The sequence below is a fragment of the Denticeps clupeoides genome, chromosome 7 (genome assembly GCF_900700375.1).
Source record: "Denticeps clupeoides chromosome 7, fDenClu1.1, whole genome shotgun sequence".
NCBI classification, from domain to species: domain Eukaryota; kingdom Metazoa; phylum Chordata; class Actinopteri; order Clupeiformes; family Denticipitidae; genus Denticeps; species Denticeps clupeoides.
The window spans coordinates 15,184,762-15,210,069 of record NC_041713.1 but is presented as its reverse complement, the minus strand read 5'-3'; the positions used below and the strand labels follow the sequence as shown (position 1 = coordinate 15,210,069).

The 25,308-nt window shown below is 42.5% G+C and overlaps 1 protein-coding gene across 3 annotated transcripts in view; it reads left to right on the top strand.

Moving 5' to 3' along the window:
* Nucleotides 1-25,308, top strand: part of ttyh3a (tweety family member 3a) — a 50,357-nt gene that overhangs the window by 5,388 nt on the left and 19,661 nt on the right. For all 3 annotated transcript variants that reach the window (XM_028987941.1, XM_028987940.1, XM_028987939.1), the window contains exons 2-4: nucleotides 6,862-7,031; nucleotides 23,583-23,694; nucleotides 24,014-24,234. In XM_028987941.1, the coding sequence (XP_028843774.1) occupies nucleotides 6,862-7,031; nucleotides 23,583-23,694; nucleotides 24,014-24,234 (503 nt within the window). The remainder of the gene's footprint in view (nucleotides 1-6,861; nucleotides 7,032-23,582; nucleotides 23,695-24,013; nucleotides 24,235-25,308) is intronic.

The following is a 25,308-nucleotide window of genomic DNA, read 5'->3' as shown; positions in this document are numbered from 1 at the left end:
AATCAGGCATTGAGCGACAAAGAAGAAAAGGTGGCTCCCTTATTTCATGCAATTATTATTTTTTTTTTTACTATTACGCTTTTTTGGGGCATGTTGCTGACACCATAGTAGCAGAAGCTGGAGGGGCACGCTAATCTGTTTTGTCAGTCTGTTTTGGACTGGTGTGACACAGACGCCACTCGACGTTGTCACGACAGACAGGAAGCACCAGCTGCTTCCCTGTGCGCCATTCATGCTGCATCACATGATTGCTTTTGAGAAAGGGTTTGTGGCCCAACAATATGTATCATTAAAATAGCCATTTTTCTATTCAGCCATTTGGTTTATTTTAGAGTCGTTGACATGCAGTTATATTTGTTCAAGGTGAAAGTAGAGCATAATGAGCGTATGAATCTGTCAGTACTGGTTCACTCCTCCGGTTATAGTCTGCATTTCCCATAATGCTTCGACCCAAATCCGGGTCCTTTTTCTACATGTGCAGTTTTATTTCCTTCTGGTGAGTGTCATAACTGTGGGATGGGTGACAGGAGAATGGGAAATGAATCATGATAGGAAAAGATGACCAAAAGACTTGGCTAAACTCGATTTCCATCTGCAGCTACAGATTTAAAGCATGCTTCACCGGAGGAGTCAGTATTTGTCAGCAGGGGAAATGGTGTTCCCCTACTGGCCTGCTTTTAAAAGCCGGCGGCCCCAGGACAATGTGAAACCAGCCTCCAGTGCTGCTGTTATGTGTTTGATTGCAATTAGAATTTAATTCATCTTTTTATACCCTCACTGTATAAAGATATAATAGAGGCACTGGCTCCAGATGGGCTAGTGAAGGAGACCCAAGAGACGTGTGTTGACTAATATGAGCTTAGTTTGTCTGAAAGGCACATTCCACTGCTGATTTCACAAGGATTCTTTTTGTTGCAGTTCTCTGGTAGCATATGGTCTGAGACTTACGAAAAAGACTTCCTGTGTACTGCTCACAGAGACTCTTAAGGCTCTCTTGGAACAAAGGCCTTCACTGTAATTGTGCAAGTCATTTTCTTCTTGATTGCTGTGCTGAGGATTTGCAGAAAACACTGTGGTTGCAGCGTATCTTTCATTCCATCTGATATTTTGTTGAAAGTGACTACATTTTCCTTTGTTTGCGAAAAAAAAGGGGTAGTGGTGGCCTAGTGTGTAAAGAATCAAACCCATAATCAGAAAGTTGCTGGTTCGAGTCCCGAACCACTAAGGCGCCACTGAGGTGCCACTGAGCAAAGTACCGTCCTCACACACTGCTGCCCGGGCGCCTTTCATGGCTGCCCACTGCTCACCAAGAGTGATTGTTAAAAGCAGAGGACACTGTGTGCACTGTGTGCTGTGCTGCAGTGTTTCACAATGACAATGACTTCACTTTCAATTACTCAATTACTCTCAACCCATACCAGTTCCAGTATAGTGCCATGTTAAATAACTACATTTTGTGAAAGTTTTTTATTTTTTTGAATACTACTACATACACCAGTCTCCATCCACTCCCTCTATAATGTATGTGTGCAGTTCTTTCTATGAAACTACAGCTGCTCAGTTCATGATACCAAGCTTGAGCTCCTGCTGGCCCTTCACATTTCACTGCTATGTCTCAATCCATATTGTTGGGAGGGGACGTAAAACATTAAATAGCTAGCGTGCACATACTCAACAGTCAACATTATCCCTTGTTTTTTAGTTGGATTCTGTCTGAATCTGCTCACAGAACGTCCAAGAAACAACTTCACATAAACATACAGTGCAATGGAATGTCATTGGATAAATATAAATCACCATCAATATATTATTGTGTAACAGTAATTTCCCCCACAGGGTAATAAGTAAGTTCACATTAACCTCTGCTCTGAGACTATTTGATGAAAATACATCCAAAGGTCATGCATGAACTGAGCACATTAATAATACACACTGTTTTGTAATATTACATTATTTGAAAATGCTTGATTTTGGTGCTATATCAGAGGTCAGGGACACTCCCCCTGGAGCAATGTGTGGGGTTAAGTGTTTTTTTTAGGGAGTAGTGGTAGTACAGTAGAGTGTAGTGGACTACAGTGGTAGTAAGTGTGGTTTGAACCTTTGACTTTGTGGTCTTCTGGTTCATAGGCGAGTGTTGGCACTACTATTACAACCACTGAACAGTACAGAATGTGAGTAATTGTGTGTGTATGTCTGTGACTGGCCATGTATTTCAGATATGAAGGTCAAATGTCCACATAGGGCCCAGTTCTACAGACAATGGTCTCTAGCGAAGTGGGACTGACTCCTGTCAGATATATTCAAGGTCACGTTTTACCGTCGGTGAGTTGGGCCACTCACTATTTCAGCAAGGAGCTGAGCAGAGGTGGCCTTCATTCATCAAGTGGCAGAAGGTGAAGGCCTTTTAAGATAATCTGTCTGATATTACAGTGTGTTTAGAGCAGGGTGTGGGCCTTTTCCTGTTTCAAATCTCCCAGCTGAGAGGAAGGGGAAAAAAAGGGGAAATGTGTGTGCGGATTGAAATCTGGCTAATTGCCGTGAACCTACAGGCTGTCTTTCTAATAGGAATTTTGAAAATGTGGGTGGGAGAGTGTGGTGACCTACAATTTAAAGGCTCAGGCTGCAAGAGAAGTTTCTCATCAGTTTATGGTGTTCTGTGTAAAAAGCCAATGTTCACTCAATGTGAGCACTCGCTCACTCACCAACCCTTGGGTCTTCGGAGGTCAACAGATGGATGCCTTTGCATATTACACCCCCGCTGCGATTCTTTGCCCACACCATATGACATATGACCGACTGGAGTGACATTGTTAGTATTGCACAGCTTGTCTTTATGGACAGTGGGACCCTGAACTATAGTATTTCCATGATGATTCAAGGCTCTAGGTGCAAGCAACTCTGCAGGGATGCTATAGCACCAATTCATTACATGCTAATGAGCACAGTGAAGGCTTTGTCAGAATCGGCCGTTGTGAATGGTTGCAAGTCTGGCTAGAGCTGTTGGTCTTTATGAGAGTGGGCATTAAATCCAGTCTATTAATAATTTCAAAAACCGATACTGGCAAATCTCCCAGACATAAAAAGCCTGGGCCTTCTGCTGTAGTTTTCTGCCCTGCAACTCCTTCTTCTCCTGCTTATGCGCTTGACTTAATCCTGTTGGCCCTGTGATCCTTTGACTGTGGTGCTACCTGATTCCCGGCTGGCGTTTTCTGAAATGGCTCAATTAGGCTGAGTGGCTTGTAACATGCTAACACACTAACATTCACACCCCATGGTGTGTCTGATCCAGTTACGCTTTTAAGACAAACTTGTGTGATGACAGAATACCAGCATTGAGAATCACACACATCGAGGCGATGCTAACCACAACCACATAACCTGCCTTTACGCCCCTTTTTATTGTGGAGGAAGATGTTCACAACATACTGACCAAATTTCATGGACCAAATTTTTTCTTTTTCCTGCCAATTGATGGCGCTACACCAAGGTGTCAGTTAATAGATGAACTCTAACACAAAACCATCCCAACCACACAATGTATCCATATCTGTTTCTTTCAATCCATAAGCTTTGTTCAGCTTCTACAGAAATGGAATGGAACAGTAATTAGGTGTTTAAGGAATGGACCAGTAGCTGTATTTTATTTTTTTCATGTAAATTGATTCCAGCCCCTCACACTGTGACAATTGAACTGAAAATGCTAATTGAGTATCCTGCTGGCATGGTCTGTTTCCAGCTGGCCCTTCAAGAATGCCTTTTGCTCTATAAAATAAATTAAAGCCAGAGGCAGCCTCATGTGGCGAAAGGGATTTTGTGGGTTTTTCTGAGCCGGCTCTTCCCTTCCCCTTGATCTGTCATCTTAAAAAGTGGACATCTCTTTGTTCTGGCCTAGCTGTCTCTGAACAGGGCAGGCCAATGAGATGCTTCTTCTAAAAATAGGGTCCTTGTAAGGCATTTGCCTGCAGAAACTAGGCTGCCTGCGTTATGGAAGTCATTTCCCTTGATTTTCGTCTCCTGTACAGCACAGGAGAAATGCAAAACAGCTGCTTTCGTGGAGAAATCTAATAATGCACGCTTCCCCTTGAAGTTGTTAGTGCCGGGTGCTGCATCAAGGGAAAAAATAGCAAAGCCAAAAGCGACGCATCCATTTCTGGCCACTGGCTATCTTCGTAGACTGTTGGCTGCGTTTCTACTGCGGTGCTGACTCATGCCTTCTTGTCTCATCTTGTCATAGAAAGAAATGTTCCTTTGCTTGAATGTTCTGTCACTTGATTGAGTTAGGACTTATTGAATGTGACAGAATGATGTGGAGGGACCTTATTGTATTAGCATGGTCTTTAGCTTTAACAACTTTGAGGACATTATATTCAGAGAAAATCAGCGGCAGACATGCCAGACCAGACGACTGCTTCTCTCTGTGGTTTAGTTTGCTAATGCTACGTGGCATTTAAAACATTAATCTTCCTCATAGCAGGAGTCATGTGAAATCCAGCACTTTTAGGGGTCACATTTTCCAGCCAGGGTACCTCTAAAGGGGCACAAAGCCTTCAGGGCAGAGCTTTTGAGCAGAGACAATGAGCCCTCTGGCCCTCCTATGATCACACAGCAAGAGCTGATGGACAGCTTGGCAGGCTCTGAAAGGGACCAGTGAAACTCAAAGTTATGCAGTTTCAGGAGTTTAGAAGAACTCGTCTGGAAACCGGGGGAATTGGTGGACCTGCTAAGATCAGGGCATTTGACCTTGGGCCAAAACGTGCACAGTTGCTCATCTTATGAGCCACAGGGTTCTGTGAAATGGGTTGACATGCCCAAGTACGCTTATGAAAAAGAAAGTAAAAATTCTTGTTTAACAACAAGTCAAGAACTTGCACTATATATGCACTACCAGTCAAAAGTTTGGATGCACCTACTCTGTGGCAGTCATGGAGACTCTGGATAAGGGCGTGTGATAAATGCCGTAAATGTAAATGAGATGAATGCATGTGGTTTGTGTAATCTCTTTTTACCTTCATGACTGCTTTGTTCATTATTGTTATCGTCAAATGTCACTTAATTATCCTCGTTGTTCAAGTTTAAGGTGGTGGAGAGAAGCCAAGAGTGTGAAATGCTGCCATCACAGCAAAAGTTCCCTGCTTAAAAGTTAAACTTTTTGCCTCGTTTGCTTTTTTGAGTGATTTGAGTGATTTTGACAAGGACCAAACTGTGATGGTGAGAAACTGGATCATGGCATCTTCAAAAATGACGCTCTTGTGGGACTTTCCTCGTCTCCAGTGGTCAGGATCTGCCAAAAGAGCTCCTGTAAGAAAGGAGTACAAAAATGGTTTTGGTGTACAAGGTGTTAATTTTCCTACAATTCTCCAGATCTAAATCCTGTCTAGCATCTGTGGCAAATGCTGAAAAAAACAAGTCTGATCCATGGTGGCACCACCAGCATTCCTTCAGATGTATAGTTTTGGTCTTAATGCTGTAGCTGATTGGTGTGTATCTCACTCCTCATAACCACTGAGTGCATTTGGACAAATCACCTTTAGTATTTTACAAACATCAAACTGTCTTTTATTGGATTTAATCTCCCCAGTGTTCAGACTGCAGTTTAAGATGACAGACAAGGTCCAAATAGGAAGTGACTGTCTAGTAAATGTGAGGTGTAGGCAGCTGTTTCCCATGTTTTTGAGGGGGCGGAGGCCTATATTAGTGAGTTATGGATTTTGCTTGCCTCAGCAGTGATGACTAAAATCAAATCATAAAGAATTCGTTACGTTCACATTTGTTCCCATCTGAAGATAAGGACCAGAGCTATTTTAGTAATGTTGTGAGGAAAATGTGACACAGTTATTCTTGTCTTGAATATGTGAAGTAGTGTGAATTAGGACTCTTGCTACACTATTATAATGTAATAAAATGTGCCATATGTTGAATCAAATGGTCAGACAAATGATGCAACATGATCAATCATTATAAGGCTGTAATCATCTGGCACCATTAACAGGCAAATTACGTGACTGTTTTCTGTCACTTTCAGTTAAGATCAGGGATCGGTGACCAGTTGGTTTTCAGGGTGTAGTAAAAATAAACAGTTCACCTCATGTTAATAATAGTAATGATAAAGTGTGCAGTATTCAGGGGATTTTCCTGATAGACAGTTGCTAAACTGAATGAAATATTAAATGATTATTGTTCCTTTACATTGTATTCCTTTTACATGACTGCATTTATTCATTTTGTTAATGCTGGCCCTCTTTAATAGTATGTTGATAAATAATTATGAAATGATTCCGTATGGTTATTATCATAAAAAACACAGTGACACTACACAGCAATGTGACTTCTTGTGTATCTGTCACGGGTGGGCTGGACATGGCATGAAGGAGGACGCATTCGCAGGTTCACAGGACAGGGGTTTAATACAAACTTCACGAGACAAGGGAGCATCAACACGCACAATGACCCGATGGCGAACAGACACGAACAGGATAGTTTTATACAATTATATAAATAGACACCAGGTGAACACGATCAGGGAACATTACACAAAACAAACATGAAACTCTGGTCCGCACTCCGGATCCGGAGTAACCCCTGCCGGTCCGGATCATGACAGTATCATTTAAATACAATCAAATGTAATGTTTTTTTCTAATAGAGAAATATTGCTTTCAAATAGCACAGACGCATGTCAAAGTAAATTGATATTAAATATATAATTTTTGGACCTCTTATGCTGTGCTAATTTTAAGCACATGTAGTTGTTGTTCACTCCTGTAAAGCATTTTTTCTCTGTCACTTTTGAATGTATTAGTGTTGTAGAAGTGCAATAAGAAGATGAAATGCCTCTTGTTTTTTTGTTGTTCTTCTCCTCAGTCCATCTTGCTGTTGGGAGGTGTGGCGCTGGCTTGTCTGGCTCTGGACCTTCTGTTCCTTCTCTTCTATTCCTTCTGGCTGTGCTGCCGACGTAAGAAGGTGGAAGAGCAGCCCAACGCCGACTGCTGCTGCACCGCCTGGTGCGTCATCATCGCCACCCTTGTCTGCAGGTGAGTCTGAGTCACTTTAGCTGTTATCGCACCTCCGCAATGCGTTACACTGAGAGATACATCAGCCTGCCTGCACGGGTGTGATGGGGTTCATCTGGGTTCAGTGGTGACCCAATTTGGTTCTCGTCATGGAGCTGAATAGATGAACGCCTGGTCTCCACTAATGGTGTATGAACATTAGCATGACGCACCTCTTGTTTGCAGATTGAATTCTTTTGCATTCCTTCCTTAATTTGTCATAACTGTCACTCATCATGATTACCTGGAAAAATGTTCATTTCTACAATAAAGCAGTCTATTTAAAGTGCTTATTTTTCACGATTGTGTTGCCTAAATCACGATTGGATATCAGCGGATGAAGTGAGCCATGTGAAAATAGGTTGTCACAGGTGGCAGAGACAGAAATTCTCAGGCCCAGCTGTCTGCAGACCTTTGTCGGTCATTGGTGAAAATAGTAAATAAGTAAATAAGCAGCTCAGGAAAGACGAGCAGGTTCAAGGATACAGAGTCAAACTGGGAGATGTAATTAAGGGCTGAGATTCCCCGGCAGCGGGTGCAATTTACGCAGTGCTACCCGGATATCACTAATGAAGGGTAATTAACCCCCCCTCTGGAATTCATTCATTTATTTATTTATTTATTTTTGATTTCATAACACTGTTTTTTTTAAACATGAGCATTGCACTAGGCTATGCTTTATTGGTAAAAAATAAACTGTCCTGGTGGATTGAGGGAAGTAGTGGAGTGCTTTGCACCACTCACACACACACATCCTCATTTTAAACCACTTTAGCACGATCAGAGGTATTTTTAGTACTAATCCTCTGTCTTTAGTTCATTTGAGACGTCAATGCCGTGGCGTGGAGTGTGGTCTCCCTTCCCTCTGTGACTGAGGCATGATCACATCAGAATCAGACACAGGTCTCCAGGGCTAAATAGAGGATTTGGTCCCTGCAGGGACCTCACAGCAAATCTAAACCGTGCCCTGAGCTGTGCCTGGGTTGCACATAAAAAATTATTTTCATCTCCCAGAGATATAACAGAAGGTGGATAGGAGGGGCATAAGTAGGTTCCATTTTTTAAGTGACTTGCTTCAGAGAATTTTTTTAAAACAGAAAAAAATATGCAGTACATTTCATCTCACCTCATCTGCTGTTCATCTCTTTATCTTGATCTCCTTGGCTATTTTAGCTTATTTTCCCTGCAAGAGAAAATGACAGAACTGACATTTACAAGGTTTTGTACAAGCTTTCCAATTCTGTATCAAAAATGTATTTTTTTTTTATCTTTCTGAACATCCTGCTTGGGAACACTTAAAATCAGTTCTTACTCCCACTCACTGCCCTTAACCACTTAGTCCCTTTACTCAGGGTCTGTATTCAGGGCGCACACACACATGCACACACACACACCATTCACTCACACACTGTAAATACTGTAAGCATGGATCAGCTGCATGGTGGAGGAGCATTAAAGAAGATAGATGTATTATTATACATAGCGACGGCTGTTAATTTCGCTCCCGTGCACAACTGCAATGAGCTGAAGCACATTTAAATTCTTCATGGTCAAAGGGAAATTATTCAACCCCATGCTCAGTGTTGAACTAGTTTACATTTACATTTATTTCATTTAGCAGGCGCCCTTATCCCCTGGTAGGGTTGCCCCTGGTAGGGTTGCCGACCACCCTGAAATATGGGTGCTTTTGATTTGTCCTTTCCAGGGCAGCTACAGGCCCGTTTTCATACCACAGCCTCGTCTGCCAGTAATAGACTACTGTAAGCATGGCAAAACTCATGCAAACGATGCAATAGAGTTATATGACCCAGCGATATGAAGCGCTGATAACACACAAACTACAGATCCCATAATTCACTGCTTCAGTTGCCTTGCCGAACACGATCTTTACACTGCAGCTGAATCTGCACTGGAGCAGTTTCCACTGGGGATGTACAATACCACCGATTTCCTTTTCGATCAGATACCAAGTAAGCTCAGGGACACAATGTTAGAAAGTGGGGTTTGAACCTGTGACTTTTCCCACTAGGCTACTACCACCCAGAACTGGTTCCTGATCAGAGAAATGACCGAGAGTTTCAACAGCACCAAGCAGGAAGCCCATGTCCCAAGATTTCCTCTGCCATGTTCACCGCAATGTCTCTCCATGCAGCAAATAAAGACAGATGCTATTCAGGTTAATAAAAAGATGTTATGCAAGTAAATAAGTTTGGTGGGGAAATTATCAGAGCAGACAAGGGACCACAAAAAAGACACAGTTTCCATGACAACACCTTTTCCTTGCAAGCCAGCACAGGACACCCAGTTGTCAGATTCAGTGGCGGAAGAGTCCCAGTAGAGGACTCATTGTGTTTATCTCACTTTTTCTCTCACTCACTAAATTGAGCTGATGACCTTATTTCACGCAGTGTCACTTGTGAAAGGGAAGTGAAACACTGCAGCACAGCACAACGTGAACACAATGAAATGTGTCCTCTGCATTTAACCCATTACCCTTAGTGTGCAGCCGTGAAAGGCGCCCGGGGGCCAGTGTGTGGGGACGGTGGTCAGTGGCACCTTGGCGGTTCGGGATTCAAACAGGCAACCTTCTGATTACAGGTCCGCTTCCTTTCCCGCTAGGCCACCACTGCCCATTAATCACCATTGCACTGATCAGCGACTGCTGACATGTTTTTTTTTTGTTTTGTTGCTACTGGTGATGTAATCCCTGCCGGATCTCTGCCAAATCCCCCCTGTAGAGCAACACAACAGGTGAGGGCTTCTGGGTGCTGTAAATTGGCCCTCAGGGAGATCACCACAGTCTTTTCAAATTGACTTCCGCTCTTGAGGGGGTTGCTTGATCCTTCAAGACAATAATGCTGCTAACTGGCCACTTCATATTGCTGATGTATTTTAAATGTCTGTGTAGATATTCTAGGCCAGTGTGGATATTCTTGGTTGAACACCATCTGGATGGATGAGTTCTAGGTGAAGCATCTTGTGTGTCTTCTGTCGTCATTGCTTTTCTCTATTCCTCCAACTGACCGTTTTCTGTTCTCCCTTCTTCTCCCATCCTGATAAACTTGTTCTTTTGTTCTCGTCTGTGTGCCCAGACCCTGCAAGCCTTCCAGCAGCTTCTTTACTTTGGGAATGAGTGAGAGCACATCTGTTTCCTGCGTTCCCCCGACTGCAGATAGTGCAGCATCACAGAGAGCTTAGAGATGTGATACTTGAATTATGCTGCAGTGTCTACAAGCAGGAATCTGATTTGTATTGTGTGAATTCATTGTTCCTGTAATGGTTTGTGAACAATAACCAAATGGGGAAGTTGTTCTCAGTGCCTGAAGTCTTTATCAGAACTTCTTCCTGGGCTCGGCCATTCAAGAGCTCTGATTTGGTCTCCCTCCTGCTTTCCTTTGTTTGTTTGTACTTCAAAGATTGTGACTCTATTATCTCCACAAACACTGCCATGAGGTCTCAAGTGTCTGAGTCAGAAGCATTCTGCTCATCATTCATTCACAGACATGTGATCAAATTTGATTTCATACTATTGTCTGAAACCAGGTTCAAACAGCATATATGTTTCCTGACTCTGCTTTCATCACTCATGTTGTATGCTGAGTTGGGATGCTAAATGACAACCTGGGAAATCTGTTGATGCATCCCAACAACCCCTAAATGTTGTTGCAGACCATATACACATGTACTCCTGATGTACTCCTCCTTTTTCAGGAGGATAATGTACTCTGCCACACTGCAATAATATTTCATGAAGGGTTGAGAGACTTGCCTTTCAAATCCCACAGATCCCAGCATTATCAATTATCCGTTAAATGTGCATAAAGATCCCAGTACCAAGTATACTTTAGTTATGCCTCTTTTTTTTTTAGGTATCCTGAGTTTTAAAAACATGATTTCTGCAATCACTTCACTATCCCTTTCACTTACACTAGTCAAGAAATCCCACACTTGCATATTGCTGAGCTCAGCACCAGTTAAAAGACCCTAGTGGCGGCCCTGGTTTGGAGGAACTCTAAGACTGGTGTCATGTTGGGGTTCAAGGTCCCCTGACATGTTTTTTTTTTCTAGCCCTTAGTGGTCCCCTAATACTGTATCGGACATCTTTCCGAAGTTCAGCCTTGATCCAGAGGAGAGAGGCATTTGCAGAAATTGCGTCAACATCATTCACCAACCACAATGTTTGGAGCAGACAGGAAGTTGTGTCAGCGTTTTTCCAGAATAAAAAAACTTCCCTTTGTGACTACATAAGCGGGCAAATTCCAGATCCGGCCACCTGAGCTGCCGCTCTCTGAGCAGTGAAGCAGAACTCTTTACACCTGTTGCCATCTAGCCGCTGTAGGGCCATAGGCAGGCTAAAGGAACTCGTAATAATGTTTAATAATCTCACAAAGTGAATTTTTCATGTCAGGGGACCTTTAACATGTCCCATTTTATAGGTTTAGCCATCTCTCACTGATCCTGGCTGTTCCCAGATTAATTTGGAAACATATCTCTTTTTACTTTGCTTCTTGGGGCACTGTCCACTGTATCACTGTATATCATAATGTTAATGATAATTTGATGTTTTGAACACATTCTTTAGCCAATTCTAGGCCAACATCAACTCTTCACTTGAAATTAGTTGGATTCCATAATCTGCTTTCTCTAGATTGAAACCATCACACAAAATGCACCTGAAAATGCATTTGAGATGACTCAGAGAACACATATGAGGAAAAACATTTTTACAAAATGGAGCCTAGCATACAGGTGCACTAAAAGCTTTCACGTCACCATTATTTATTAATCTTGACCGAGGAAATGGAAAGGTCTGACCTTTAACTTACCTTGGAGCAGAATCTTGCAATCTTTGTCATGTCCACTTAAGCCAAGGCCTTGTGGTCATTTGCTGTAATAAAACAGAATTGACTACCATGCTTCCTTTAAGTCTGTTTCATCTTTTAGACTTTTAAACTTTAAATGTTAGTAGCACCTTGGTAAAAAATAAGAGAGCCACATCCCTTAATTATATACTCTATAACATTATTTAATTTAATATGGGTGCATTTTTTTTCTATATTGTATTTGGACCAAGGTGACCGTGATAAAAGGAGAACTGGTAAGGAAGTGCAAAAGGTTAGTCATGTTTTAAAAATGTAATGTCTGTCTAATTTGTCTGACTTTTATTTAAATTTAAAATCTGATGGTGAAATGATGCAAGGCTCTCAAATTATGTAGATCCCAGGGAGTCTGTACAGGAACCTTGGCTTCAGCCCTGGTGTTAAAGGCACATGACAGTCTCACCCTGTCTGATAGGTGTAGCCAAACATGAACAAATACCAACCTCTGACGTGCAGTGTTTTCAGCCCACTGCTTGGAACAATAAAAGCGGCAATGAAGATGAATTTATGCAGGCAAATCGTCTCAGGTCTCCATGACACCCGTTGTCTACACACAGACTTGAGGAGGCTTCAAGACCAGTGAACAAGTGGCCTGTTTAGTTTATTCTCTGACTACATATCCTGCCTGGTCCAAGGAGGAGGACAGACCACATTGTGGGCGCCAATCCATTTTACCCAGATGACCCCAGAGAATGTGAGGGGAAGAGATTAGCTACCCTCCAGGAAACAAGAGCGTGCCGCCCAATCAGAACTGAGCTCCATTAATCTGTGACGTGTCGGCCCGTTCGACGACAGTGACCCAAGTAAATCCCTCATTCACTTAACAAGCTGTCTTTTGAGAATCAGGGCCAAGGAGGGGGCGTGAACCTGGAGGCCTGTTATCAGTTTCTGAAGAGAGAGGAAAACACTTAAATATCAGTTCCGCCAGGAGTTCTGATGAACCTTTCACTGAATTTGCGGCAACTTCACTGAAAGGTTGCGACAAAAGTTTTTTTCCTGGGGAAGTCTGCTGTGGAACTACTGAAATAAGTGAAACTGCATCAGGGTGATTTGCCTCAGCTAGTCGCGCTTGTCTGCAACTCTCCGTGAGTGCTTTGTGGTAGAAAAAAGCTTTTCAATTGACTACTTTCATTTGTGTTCCACATTGTGTTCCACATTGCATGTCGTACAAAATCTTTACAATGTAAAGATAACTTATATATTTATGTTTGTTATAGAAAGAACATAACTACTTTTGTGGCCAATTATGCTTAAAAATGTTTTATGGGGTGGTCTGAACATAGTTTGCACATTATACCACCTAAAAGTTCAATAAGAAGAACTAGTGCTGTATTGGATTTATGATTAGACTCTTTTTAGATCAAGTTATTGAAAGCAACTTTTACTCAAGTAGATTTTGATATGGGTACTTTTAATTGAGTAGAATAATAAGCAAAGTAAAGTTTATTTTTAGTAGTTAAAATTTGTCACGTCCGCGAGCTGACGGGAAGGAAGCGCAGAGATGGGACATGATGGGAATAAGGATTTTATTAAATAATAAATAAACAACGGCGCAATGGCCGAAAACAGGGAGAATAATGGGGAGAACAAAAACTAGCCCGCAGGCGTGTGCTGATTGCCAGAACTCAAACTATACACGTGTTTTGTCCAGGTGCCATCAATCCTGACAGCCTAGCCTGCCCTCCATACAGGCTACCAGAAGACCCAGCTCAGTCGCTCCTACCCCCCACCCTCCCCTCAGGAGGAGTCCTCAACCCGAACTGCACCCCCAAAAAAAATTATTTGGGGGAGCACCCCCCACCCCCCACCCCCCCTGGACGTAGGGGCACTTTGGGGCTCGTCCACCTGGAACCGAGCATTCGGGTCAGGAACCCATGCCTCTGGTGGCGTCAGGTTAGCGCAGACTTAACACAGACTGTTTTTCTGCTCATTGGAGAAAATATAAAGCCGTTTTCAGACCAAACGTGCTGTGGCAGCGAAAAGTATGCATGGTTTTCTAATGTCGTGTTGTAGATCCCTGCAGACTCAGAGAGATCAGCTTTTCCTCCATTCCCGTTTCATGTGTGTGTTTCGAAGCTTGGATTCTATTGGTCATGCAAAAAGGCACAATCATTTTTTTGTGCTCAAAATATCACCAAAAGAGGGAAAGTGGGGGTGACATACGGACACATAAGCCACGCACACACACACAGACATAGACAAACAGAAGAGAGGGTCGTCTGGCTCCCTCTCTGGGCTCTCCGGGACCTCCTCAGGGGGCACAGCCTGGATCTCGGGAGGCGCGACCCTCTCGCCGCCCACCAGTGCTGGGCCTTCCTGCACCGGATCCTGACTGGCGCTGGGTGTGGTGGTGGGGCAGAGTTCGATCTCTGGCTCAGGCTCTGGCTGATCAAAGTCCGCCCTCAGTCTATCCAGGAAGTCCTGAATACTCATTCTGTCTGTCTCTCCCTGCTGCCAGAGGGCTGCGCCCCAGCCCCATGCTAACCCAGTCAGACGCGTGAGGATGGTGGTGATCTTCTCCGCGTCTGAAAGGGAGGGAAGAGCAGCAATGTACACGCCACAAGATGTTATAAATGACATGCGTGTACCTGCTGCTCCACTAAAGGGTCCTGGGACCAGAGGGATGTCCCGCACAGGGCTGGGCGCGTCGGTGGAGATGGTGGTGGGCGTGGATTGGCCGTGGATGTCCACTCCAGCAGAGGATGAAAGCATGAAGGGGAAGAGTGGAAAATAGTTAAAATATTGTTAAAATAGTTATTTTAGTCTGCCTCCCTTTTATTAAAGCCATATTCTGCTTGTTGGTTTTCCTCTTTTCTTTTCTGTAGCATGGCCTCCTTCTTGTTAAAGCCATGTCCTGCCTGTAGGTTATAAAAAATGAGAGGAACAGAGGATGAAGGGGAAGAGTGGAATTATTGTTAAATTAGTTAATGTAGTGAAATTGGGTGAAAATTGAGAATATTTTGAGGATATTTTTTTTTTAATTTACACATTAGCATGCTATCATCTAATGCCAACATCAAAAATGCTAACTGGGCATGGCCACGATGGGTCATATGACATTTGGAGCACGTAAAAAAATTGCATGTTAGCATGTGTCATGCTAATGTCAAAATGACATTTGAAGCATTTCTAAAATTTGCATGTTAGCATGCTACCGTCAAAAATATTAACAGAGCATGGCCACAATGCGTCATTTGCAATTTGCAATTTGGTGCTATAAAAAAGTCAAATGATAGAAAATCTATAATATCTCTCCTGAACAGATTGGTGTAAAAAGATTGACTGAACTGTAAGAGTACGTCACTAAGATGGTGTGAATTCAAAAATGGCCCCACATTATGTCTATGGGGAAAATATAATGTTCAAAAAATAAGAATGAGAAAGTGGAATCTACAAAATACAAAATGTAACCCCTGAAAACTTCATGAATTTATCTTAAAAACTAGGAGTAGATGCAGTGAGAAAAAGTGGTGAAGAAAAGGAATAAGATATAATAATAAGAAGAAGAAGTAGAAAAATATTTGGCTGATTTTCAGCAATCTAAATAAAAATAATATTATTAATTAATTAATTAATTAATTAATATTAATAAGAAGAAAAAGAAGTAAAAGAGTAATAATTTGGCAGATTTTCAGCTTGCAGAGAACTTTTAAAACTTAGATAACTTACAAATTAGAATTATTAATTAAAGAATTAGAATTAAGAACTAAAGAATTAAATTAAATAACCTGATCAGCCAATCAGATCAGACTGTTCTTTTCCAACAGCCTAATCAGAATGCGTAACATCATGTAAAATTTTATTTAAGTATTTATTTGTAATTTCATCATTTAAGTATTAGACACAATGCTTTTGTTATCTTATGGAATCTCCTCCTTTTTCCTCATGAAGGGCCACACATAGAAGACCTTGGGTTCTGGAAATCTCCGACCCATAGTGCCACAAAGTACAGAGGTTCTTTCGGCAGATAAGACTGTGGCCATTCTTTTAGAGGGCGCTCAGCACGGGAAGAACTGTCATGGGAAGCAGAAGTTGAATGACACAGATTTAATCAGCAGGTTGGAAAAGACCAAGGCAATGGCTTACGAGATCTCAGAGCCTCCACTACTGACCAGTGATAAAGTCGCTGCACAAGACATGCATGGCGTATTTTCCTTGAAAGTGTGGCAGGACATGCTACAGAAAAGAGAAGAGTAAAACCAACAAGCAGAACACGGGTTTAACAAAAGGGAGGCCGACTTAAAACAGAGGGAAGACATGCTACAGAAAAGAGAAGAGTAAAACCAACAAGCAGAACATGGATTTAACAAAAGGGAGGCCGACTTAAAACAGAGGGAAGACATGCTACAGAAAAGAGAAGAGTAAAACCAACAAGCAGAACATGGATTTAACAAGAGGGAGGCCGACTTAAAACACTGGGAGGACATGTTTCAGCAAAGAGAGGAGTTCTACCAAGACTTACAGCATGAGTTCTACAATTGGAAGGCCGACATAAAACAGTTGGAGGACATACTGCAGTTAAAAGAGGAAGAATACCCTGAAGATGTTGTTCAGCAGATGGAGAAAGCAATCCCTAAGAGTAATGGACTCAGTATACCTGGTGGAGGATAACAGCATATGCTCACCTGAAGAAGATGTAGTTAAAGCTCAGTTAAAATTACATGGACTTTAGCTCTCAGAAGCTCATCGGGAGTTTTTGAAAGTATTTACACTGCCAAGAATCAAAAAACAGATCAAATAGCAGCAGTGAAGGTTGAGTCTGCTGAAATGTCAGATGAGGCAGAAGTGCCTCCGAAATTCTATATGCCCTCACCGACATAAAACCAGCATTGTGCTTAATTAAACAAATGAAATAGACCCAGAGGTGGTTCTTCAGGCTGTGGAGAACCACCCATATGATGAAACATGGGACGTATGGTCACTAGGAGTCACACTCATGTAATTAGCAAAGTGCGCACCTCCCTTAATTGTCAACAAGTCGGTGGCACTGGATCACCCGACAAACACCAAAGAAACAGAAAGACAGGAAGAATGACACAAATGGTCTAGTGGCTTTCAGGATTTTGTGACAGCAGACACAGCGAGGAGACCAACAGCACTAAAACTGCTGAAGCATCCATGGTTGCTGCCCACATTACAGACCAACGAAACTTGCCTGTAGTGACGACTGCATACTGAATACAGAGGAGTATGTCAACACTGCTCATGTGAAAGGCTTCAATAAAAAGACTGAATACAAAGTGATATTGTCTTTTGTATTTGTGTACACAGGTTGCATTTTTGTTTTGCCAATGGGGGTACTTTGTGCTATAGTTCATTAATGAAGAGTCAAACCCTTGAAAACCCTCTAGGTTGATTTAAATGTTGATAAAATTGGATTTAAAACTATTCAATCTTAAATCACATAGAAAATTAATAGGTGAACATTTTCAGCATCAATGAACAGTCCAAAGTCAAAGTCCACTTTATTGTCACTATTTACACACTAAGTACACAGAGAGAGACGGGACTGCGAAGCTTTGGAGATTCAGTGTGCAAAAAGACATTGTGTAAAACAAGTCATGAACAGACCTATTAAAAGGGCACCTGCAGGATTCGTAGACTGCCCTGCATTATCTACAGACATAGAGAAATGAGTGTGGTGGAAGCTAACATGCTATTTGAGTTCATGTCTGTTTTGCCATTGAAAACCAGTCAGCATTTGGTGTGGCCACCATTTGCCTCACACTGTTCAACACATCTCTGTTGCATAGATCTGATCGGGTTGTTGATTGTGTCCCGTGGTATGTTGGTCCACTCCTTTTCAATAGCTGTACGAAGTTTCTGTATGTTGGCAGGAACTGGAAGACAAGCTGTCGTATACTGTCGTGGCCAACTTGACACCAAGTCTTTGCACAGAGTCAATAGAGTCAATTTCAAGACCTCTGCAATTCGCCCTGGCATGCTGTCAATCAATTTCTGGGTTAAATACTGACTGATGACAACCCATTCTTTCATAATCAGTGGCTGGACTTTGTGGGTTTTTATTTGTCCACCCACCTCTTGAGGATTGACCACAAGTTCTCACTTGGATTAAGGACCCAAAATTTCAATGTTTTGAAACATTGGCCTTATGGCACGGTGCTCCATCATTCTTGGAGGGTTGGGAGAAGTTGCTGTCGGAGGATGTTTTGGTACCCTTCTTTATTCATGGCTGTGTTCATGAATGGTCTCAGGATGCTTTACTGTTGGCACGAGACAGAACTGATGGTAGCGCTCACATTTGCAATTATTTTTCTAGATGCCCCAAACCATTGGAAAGGGGCTTCATCAGAGAAAATGACTTTTAAGTCCTTGGCAGTCCAATCACTGGACTTTTTGCAGAATATCAGTCTGTCCTTGATTTTTTTCTTTGAGAGAAGTGGCTTCTTCGCTGCCCTTCTTGACACCACGCCGTCCTCCAAAAGTCTTCGCCTCACTGTGCGTACAGATGCACTCACACCTGCCTGCTGCCATTTCTGAGCAAGCTCTGGGCTGGTGGCACCCCGACACCTCAATCCCGCTGTCACGACTACGGACTTACGGGGGAAGGAAGCGCAGAGGTTTGACATGTTGGGAAGGGGTTTTTATTATAAATAAACAATAAATAAATACAAAAAAAGAATGGCGCGGTGGCCAAAAAGGATCTAACTTAAATAAAGAACATAAACTAACCCGCAGGCGTGTGGCGATTGCCAGAACTCAAAACATAAACACTCCTTTTATGGATTAAGTTTATTTTCATGGAAAAGAGGCACTTTGAAATTCATCAGATCACTCTTCATACCATTCTTGAGTATATGCAAACTACCATAATAAAAACAGAAGCAGCACACCAGTATTTGTGTCATTCTCAAAACTTTTGGCCACAACTGTACACTGATCTAGAGCATCCCAAACATGCTCAATGGGTGACATGTCCAGTGAGCATGCTGGCCATGCAAGAACTGGGTTGTTTTCAGCTTCCGGGTATTGTGCACAGATCTGTGCGATATGGAGCTGTGCATTATCATGCTACAACATGAGGTGATGGTTGTGGATGAATGGCCCAACAATGGGCTTCAGGTATCTGTGTCACGGTATCTCTGTTCATTCAAAATGCCATCAATAACATGCACCTGTTTTTGTTGTCCATAACATACACCTGCCCATACCATAACTTCACCGCCACAATGGCCCACTCGATCCCCAACGCTGACGTCAGCAAACTGCTCACCCACATGATACCACACACGCTGTCTGCCATCTGCCCTGAACAGTGAAAACCGGGACTCGTCTGTGAATAGAACGCCTCTCTAACGTGCCATCGAACGTGACCATTTGCCCACTCAAATCGGTTATGACGACGAAATTCAGTCAGGGCCAAACCCCGATGAAGGTGATGAACATAAAAATGAGCTTCCCTGAAACGGTTTGACAATTTGTATAGAAATAATATAAAGATTGTTGCTGCAGCGGTCCAGGTGACTTGTCTCAGATGAACATGCTGGATGTGGAGGTCCTGGGCTGGAGTGGTTACACGTGGTCTGCGGTTGTGAGCCCAGTTGGATGTACTGTCAAATTCTCTTAAATGCCTTCGTGCTTCATTTCATGAGCAACAGCTCTGATTGACATTCCTGCAGTCAGCGTGCCAATTGCACACTCCCTCAAAAGTTGCGACATCTGTGGCATTGTGCTGTCTGATAAAACTGCACATTTCAAATTGGCCTTTTATTGTAGGCATGTTGTCTAATCAGCATGTTGATATGCAACACTTGTTAGGTGTGATGGATAACATATGTAGACAGATTTAGACAGTAATGGGTCTTTTGTGTATGTTTCAGATCTTTGCGTTCAGATCATGAAAAAATGCGTTGAGTTCATATTTTTGTTCAGTGTGTGTGTGTGTATACACATTAAAAATATAAATAACCCCCAAACATACCTAACAAACATTATGTAATGCAAATTGCAATTGTCATTATACAAAAACAACAGTCATAAAGTGAAAGTGATTGTCATTCTGAATCACTGCAGCACAACAAAATGTGTCCTCTGCATTTTGTCCCATCACCCTTAGTGGAGCAGTGGGCAGCCATGACAGGGCAGCCATGTTGACCTTAGTGGTACCGTGGCGATTTGGGGTTCAAACCCGCAACATTCTGATTACGGATCCGTTTCCTTACCCGCTAGGCCAAGCACTGCCTATTATTCCAAATCCACCAAAAGCTATAAGCAAACGAACACAGTTACTCAGTCATGGTTACTTCCTAACTTTTGAACATGCGCAAAAAATAACTTACCATTTAGAGTACACCAGAGTACACTGACAGAGTATCCTTAATACATGAGGAATAAGAAGGGGGAACAGAAGACTTCCAACTCAACAAAATCAGCTGTCTAGCTATTAATGTAAGAAATGCCACAAAATCTGTCTTGCATTTTAGAGGCAGTAAGTTAGTGGGCAAAATCTCAAATAGTGCTGTTAGAGGTACTGGTTCAATTTAAATAGCAACTTAATTAAATATGGGCAGAACATGACTATGACTATGAGTAGCATCTCACGTGTGGGGTCAACACGTTTATAGTGTCATGGAGAATTTTCAGTGTAGGTCAAAATCATCTTCAGAAATAAGACTTAAGTGTGAAAATAACTGTGTCCACAAGGAACACTGTAATCGAGGTATCTGTTACAATAATTCCCCCCAAAACACATAACGGCTTAAGTGCGGAGGTAGGTAGGGTAGCCCACAGCTTAACAGTCCACAGAATGAGCCACCGCTCATCCGCTGGACGTCGAATCACTACTTTTCTCGTGCATGTGTACGACCTTCTTAAATCAGACAAGACGCTCCTCCTTGCTTACCTGGCAGAGTTGGAGGAGGACACGGCCCTTCATAATGATGGTGCGGTGGACACAATCTGGACCAAGATCCACACAGTCACTGACCTGATTCTGTTCAACAAAGCTTGTGGCATAACATGTCCACCATAGGGGCAGTGGTGGCCTAGCAGTTAAGGAAGCGCTAATCAGAAGGTTGTCGAATCCCGATCCGCCAAGGTGCCACTGAGGTGCCACTGAGCAAAGCATCGTCCCCACACACTGCTCCCCGGGCACCTGTCATGGCTGCCCACTGCTCACTCAGGGTGATGGGTTAAATGCAGAGGACAAATTCCACTGTGTGCACCGTGTGCTGTGCTGCTGTGTATCACATGTGACAATCACTTGACTAATAAGGACGAACTGCATTTTTGGATCAGTCCATCAATCCTGCAGGACTTTTTGGACCTGCTGTCACCTTAATACTGAAGGGGTTTGAGGCAAAGACAAAAGAGCAGGAAGCATTTAGGTTATTCCTCCCCAGGTGACTGGCGTTCACTCTGGATAAGCAATCAAGGCCCAACTTTTCATGAACCGTACCGAGATTCGTTTCACCTGCCTGGTCAGCGGTAGACAGCTACCCCACCCCCCTCCTGATCGGAGCACACAACCCGGGGCCGTGAACCGCTGATCCATCCCACGGAGACGGTGTCCTTTTAACCCCAAACCCGCAGGGTAAGAGGAGTACTCGGCTGGCCTAACACACGCTGAGAAGGTCACGTTTGGGGATTCTTTGAGCCTCAGGTTCCCCGTTTATCCCCTGTTATGTTGCACAAGCACATTACCCCTCTGTGGCAACCTTAATAAAGTATGGCACATCTTTCAGATCTTACTGCAGTTTCAAAATCACAACACACACTCTCTCTTTCTCACACACTCCATTAAGTCAGATTGTGCACCCCAGATACCGATCTTAATGCATCATTGAAGTGGAATCCTTGTTTCCTTTAGAATTTATTACTACATCTCTCTACTCCATGAAACTTCAGAGGGGTTACAGGAGCTGAACTGATATAAACCCAAATTCTAGTTTTGCACATAAAATGCTCCTAGTGTGTGTGTGTGTGTGTGTGTGTGTCTGCCTGCACTCCCAGCTGAGCTCTATAATGAGCACTGCATGCAGAATGGCTCATTGTTTGCTCCCTGACCAGAGGGGAGGCTCTGATTGTGACTCCTTTTGAACACTCTAAAATGGAGTTGGCCGATGTGTTGGGGGGAGAGGAGAGAGAGAGACAAAGGGATAGAGAGGAATAAGCTGAAGTGCCTGGAGCAGGGGGACAGGAGGTCTCAAGAGTGGGTCGCTGTGCTGTGACACCTCCTGACGGTGAGGTATTGGTTGATTTAAGTTAATGTTCTATTATTACACTCTACATCAGCATTTCCCAGCCCAGGCTCTGAAGACCCATCTGCCACACCAGGTTTTCACTCTAAACTGACATTGATTAATATCAAATGTTTTCTAACGCTTTCATTATGAAAGTTGCAGGTTGTAGGCTACTTAAAATAGGAGCCCATAGCCAGTGGTGTTAGCTAAACTCTTATAACGGGAAGCATCAGCACCATATCCATTTTATTTATTTATGTACAGTACAGGCCAAAGGTTTGGACACCACTTCTCATTCAATGTGTTTTTTTATTATCTTCATGACCATTTACATTGGTAGATTCTCACTGAAGGCATCAAAACTATGAATGAACTCATGTTGAGTTATGTACTTAAAAAAAACACATTCAATGAGAAGGTGTGTCCAAACCTTTGGCCTGTACTGTATTTATGTATTTTTTTCTACTACGCTTGTAGAGCTCTTTAAGAACACATTTTATTAATTCAAGCTTTCCACTTGCATCTGCCTTCAACATAAAGCAGAGCCAGTCAGTGCATAAGAATGAGAGCCCTGTTCACTGTGACCAGTGGCCTCAGACAGGGTGCCAAGGAACAGAAGTCTACATAATGAAGAGCAGAAGCATCGGCCGGCATGTGCCAAGAATGAACTGACTTAAATGCAGCCCACTGAATCAAAGTGTTGTGTTGGTAGTGAAAAAAACATACTTCATTGTCTAGAAGATTTGGGGGTTTTGAATACAATCATTATAATAGAACATTCTTAGAAAAGTTTTGAAACATAGCATGTAAAACCAAAATATCATGGAGGTTAAAAACGCAGGAATAGCACTGTGTGGAATAGAAGAAATAAAAGAAGAAAGGCTTGTGAAGTTCGATTCACGTTGTCCTGTTTCTACCTGTCGGTGACGTGATTCAGTACATGTGATCATCATACAGTGTACACATCTTCATGCATAACATAGTACACCTGCATACATCTCTTACCCACGGTTATTAGATATGAGATGCATAATGTCATTTGATCTGATCTTATAAAATTTCAGCAGTCAGGCAGTCTATAAAAGGCACAACCTTTTAATCAATGAGTATTCAGCAGTGATTGGAAAATATAACGTCTATTACATTTCAGATAAATATGGGAATGACGTTGCTGTACTTCCTACTGCGGGAGGTTATTACAGGTGTAGTAACGTTAGTGTGATTTTAGCTGTTTACAGAGTTGGTCCCAAACATGGCAATGAAGGTTGACCCGTGGGATTACACACAAAGCCACGATGGCTTTAGCTGCACACCACCTTACTCTCAGGAAGTCACTCTGCTCTGTTGCCCAACTCGATAATGTTGATCTGTGGCCTGGGGTTCAGGGGTTTCACACAATCTCTTCATTTTTCTTTTCTATTTCAAACCACTCTTCCCCCCTCTCTCTGCAGTGCTGGCATAGCTGTTGGTTTCTACGGAAACGGGGAGACGTGCGACGGGGTGAACAGGCTCACATACTCTATGCGCCATGCCAACCGCACCATATCTGGGGTGCAGAGACTGGTAAGATGCTACCAATAACAATTTGTTTAAAATCGAATGTGAAGCATCATTATATCATAGAAAAACTCAGAAAGTGAATGAGTAGCATCAATATTTTGGCATAGGTAATGAAATGTAGACGTAATTTTCATAAATTCCAGTCATTCCAATAAAAGCAATAAAATGTAATTGATGTTAGCGCCTTCAGTACAGGAGTGCATTTAATAGCATAGAATATTTGGAGATAGTCCATCATTCATCATCTGTTAATGTAATTTCCTCCCTTATAATGAGTTTAAGCATAGTGATCTTTATGTCTTTGTGTATGCGTGAAACACAGGTATCTGACAGTGGCAATTCCCTGAACAACACAGTGAAAGAGAACCTAGAGCAGCTGGAGGGCCGCTACTCAAAACATACCGACTACTTGTCCATCGTGCAAAAGCTCCAGGCCCAGTTGGACGAGCTGTCCAAGCAGATGGCAGAGATCCCCTTCTGGGGCAACCCTCGCATCTCACTGGAGGAAGTGGCATCCAATGTGGAGCTGTATGACTGGTACAGGTGAGGTGTCATATGGCGCTCCTCTTATTTACCCACTTCCTGGCGGAAAAGTCTCACCTTTTTTCAGATTAGAGGAGGTTCTTCCAGCAGATATTACTGGTGGCGGTTCAGCCCTTCTCTCCCCATTTGCTGTGCATGTGATTCTGCTTCTGATTAGCCATCCACAATCCTGAAGAGCATCACAGGCAGCTGCAGTGTTAACACAACTGTAAGATGGTTGCAAAAAAATCTTTATTTCTGATATTTTGTTCTTATTTTATTTTGGCTGACACAGATTTTTGATGGATTTGTATATTTACAGCATTAGTATGCGTATGAATAGTCTTTGAGAGCAGCGTTGTCCTCTCCTGTACTCAGCCTGTGCCAGCACTGGCCCATTCAGCCTTCTGGCTCCTGGTAACTGAGAGAGGAAGCGATGAACGGCAGGCCTGGAGGAGCTGAATGATGATGATGAGCCTGATCACTTGCCCTTTGAAAATCTTGACCGGTTATATTGAAAAATGTTACTCCTTGCTTGAAAGGTGAAGGCCAGAAATCTGTAGGACATGAGTTTCTAGAACCACAGAACCTCTTCAGTCTGCAAGTCATAGTTCAAGGTGATCATATACGGCCATTGTAATTTCAATCTGGTAAAGGTCCAATTAGAAATGGATGCAGCAAATCATATGACCAGCTGCACGTTACTAAAATGTTTAGCACAATTGGCAATGCCTCAGCCATGGTGGATATTAATTTTAAATTTTTAAATTTTAGTTAACCACCACTCCATAGCCTGGCAACTGAGTCCCGGATATGGCATAAAATTCATATTGCGATATGTCTACCTGTCTTACCCACATTTATTAGATATGGGATGCTGCTTACATTAAAAATATTGTCAGAAAATATACAGTAATATATATTTTGTGGATTTTAAATTTCATAATTATTTTTTGTGACATTTGTGAATCGAGTGCTGTCAGGGAAGTTTAAAAAAAATCCACAAATAAATGTAAGGGTATTCACAAATATATACGGTGGTTTGTAAATGCAGGTTTAATGGTTTGTGAATAAATGTAACTGCACTGACATTTG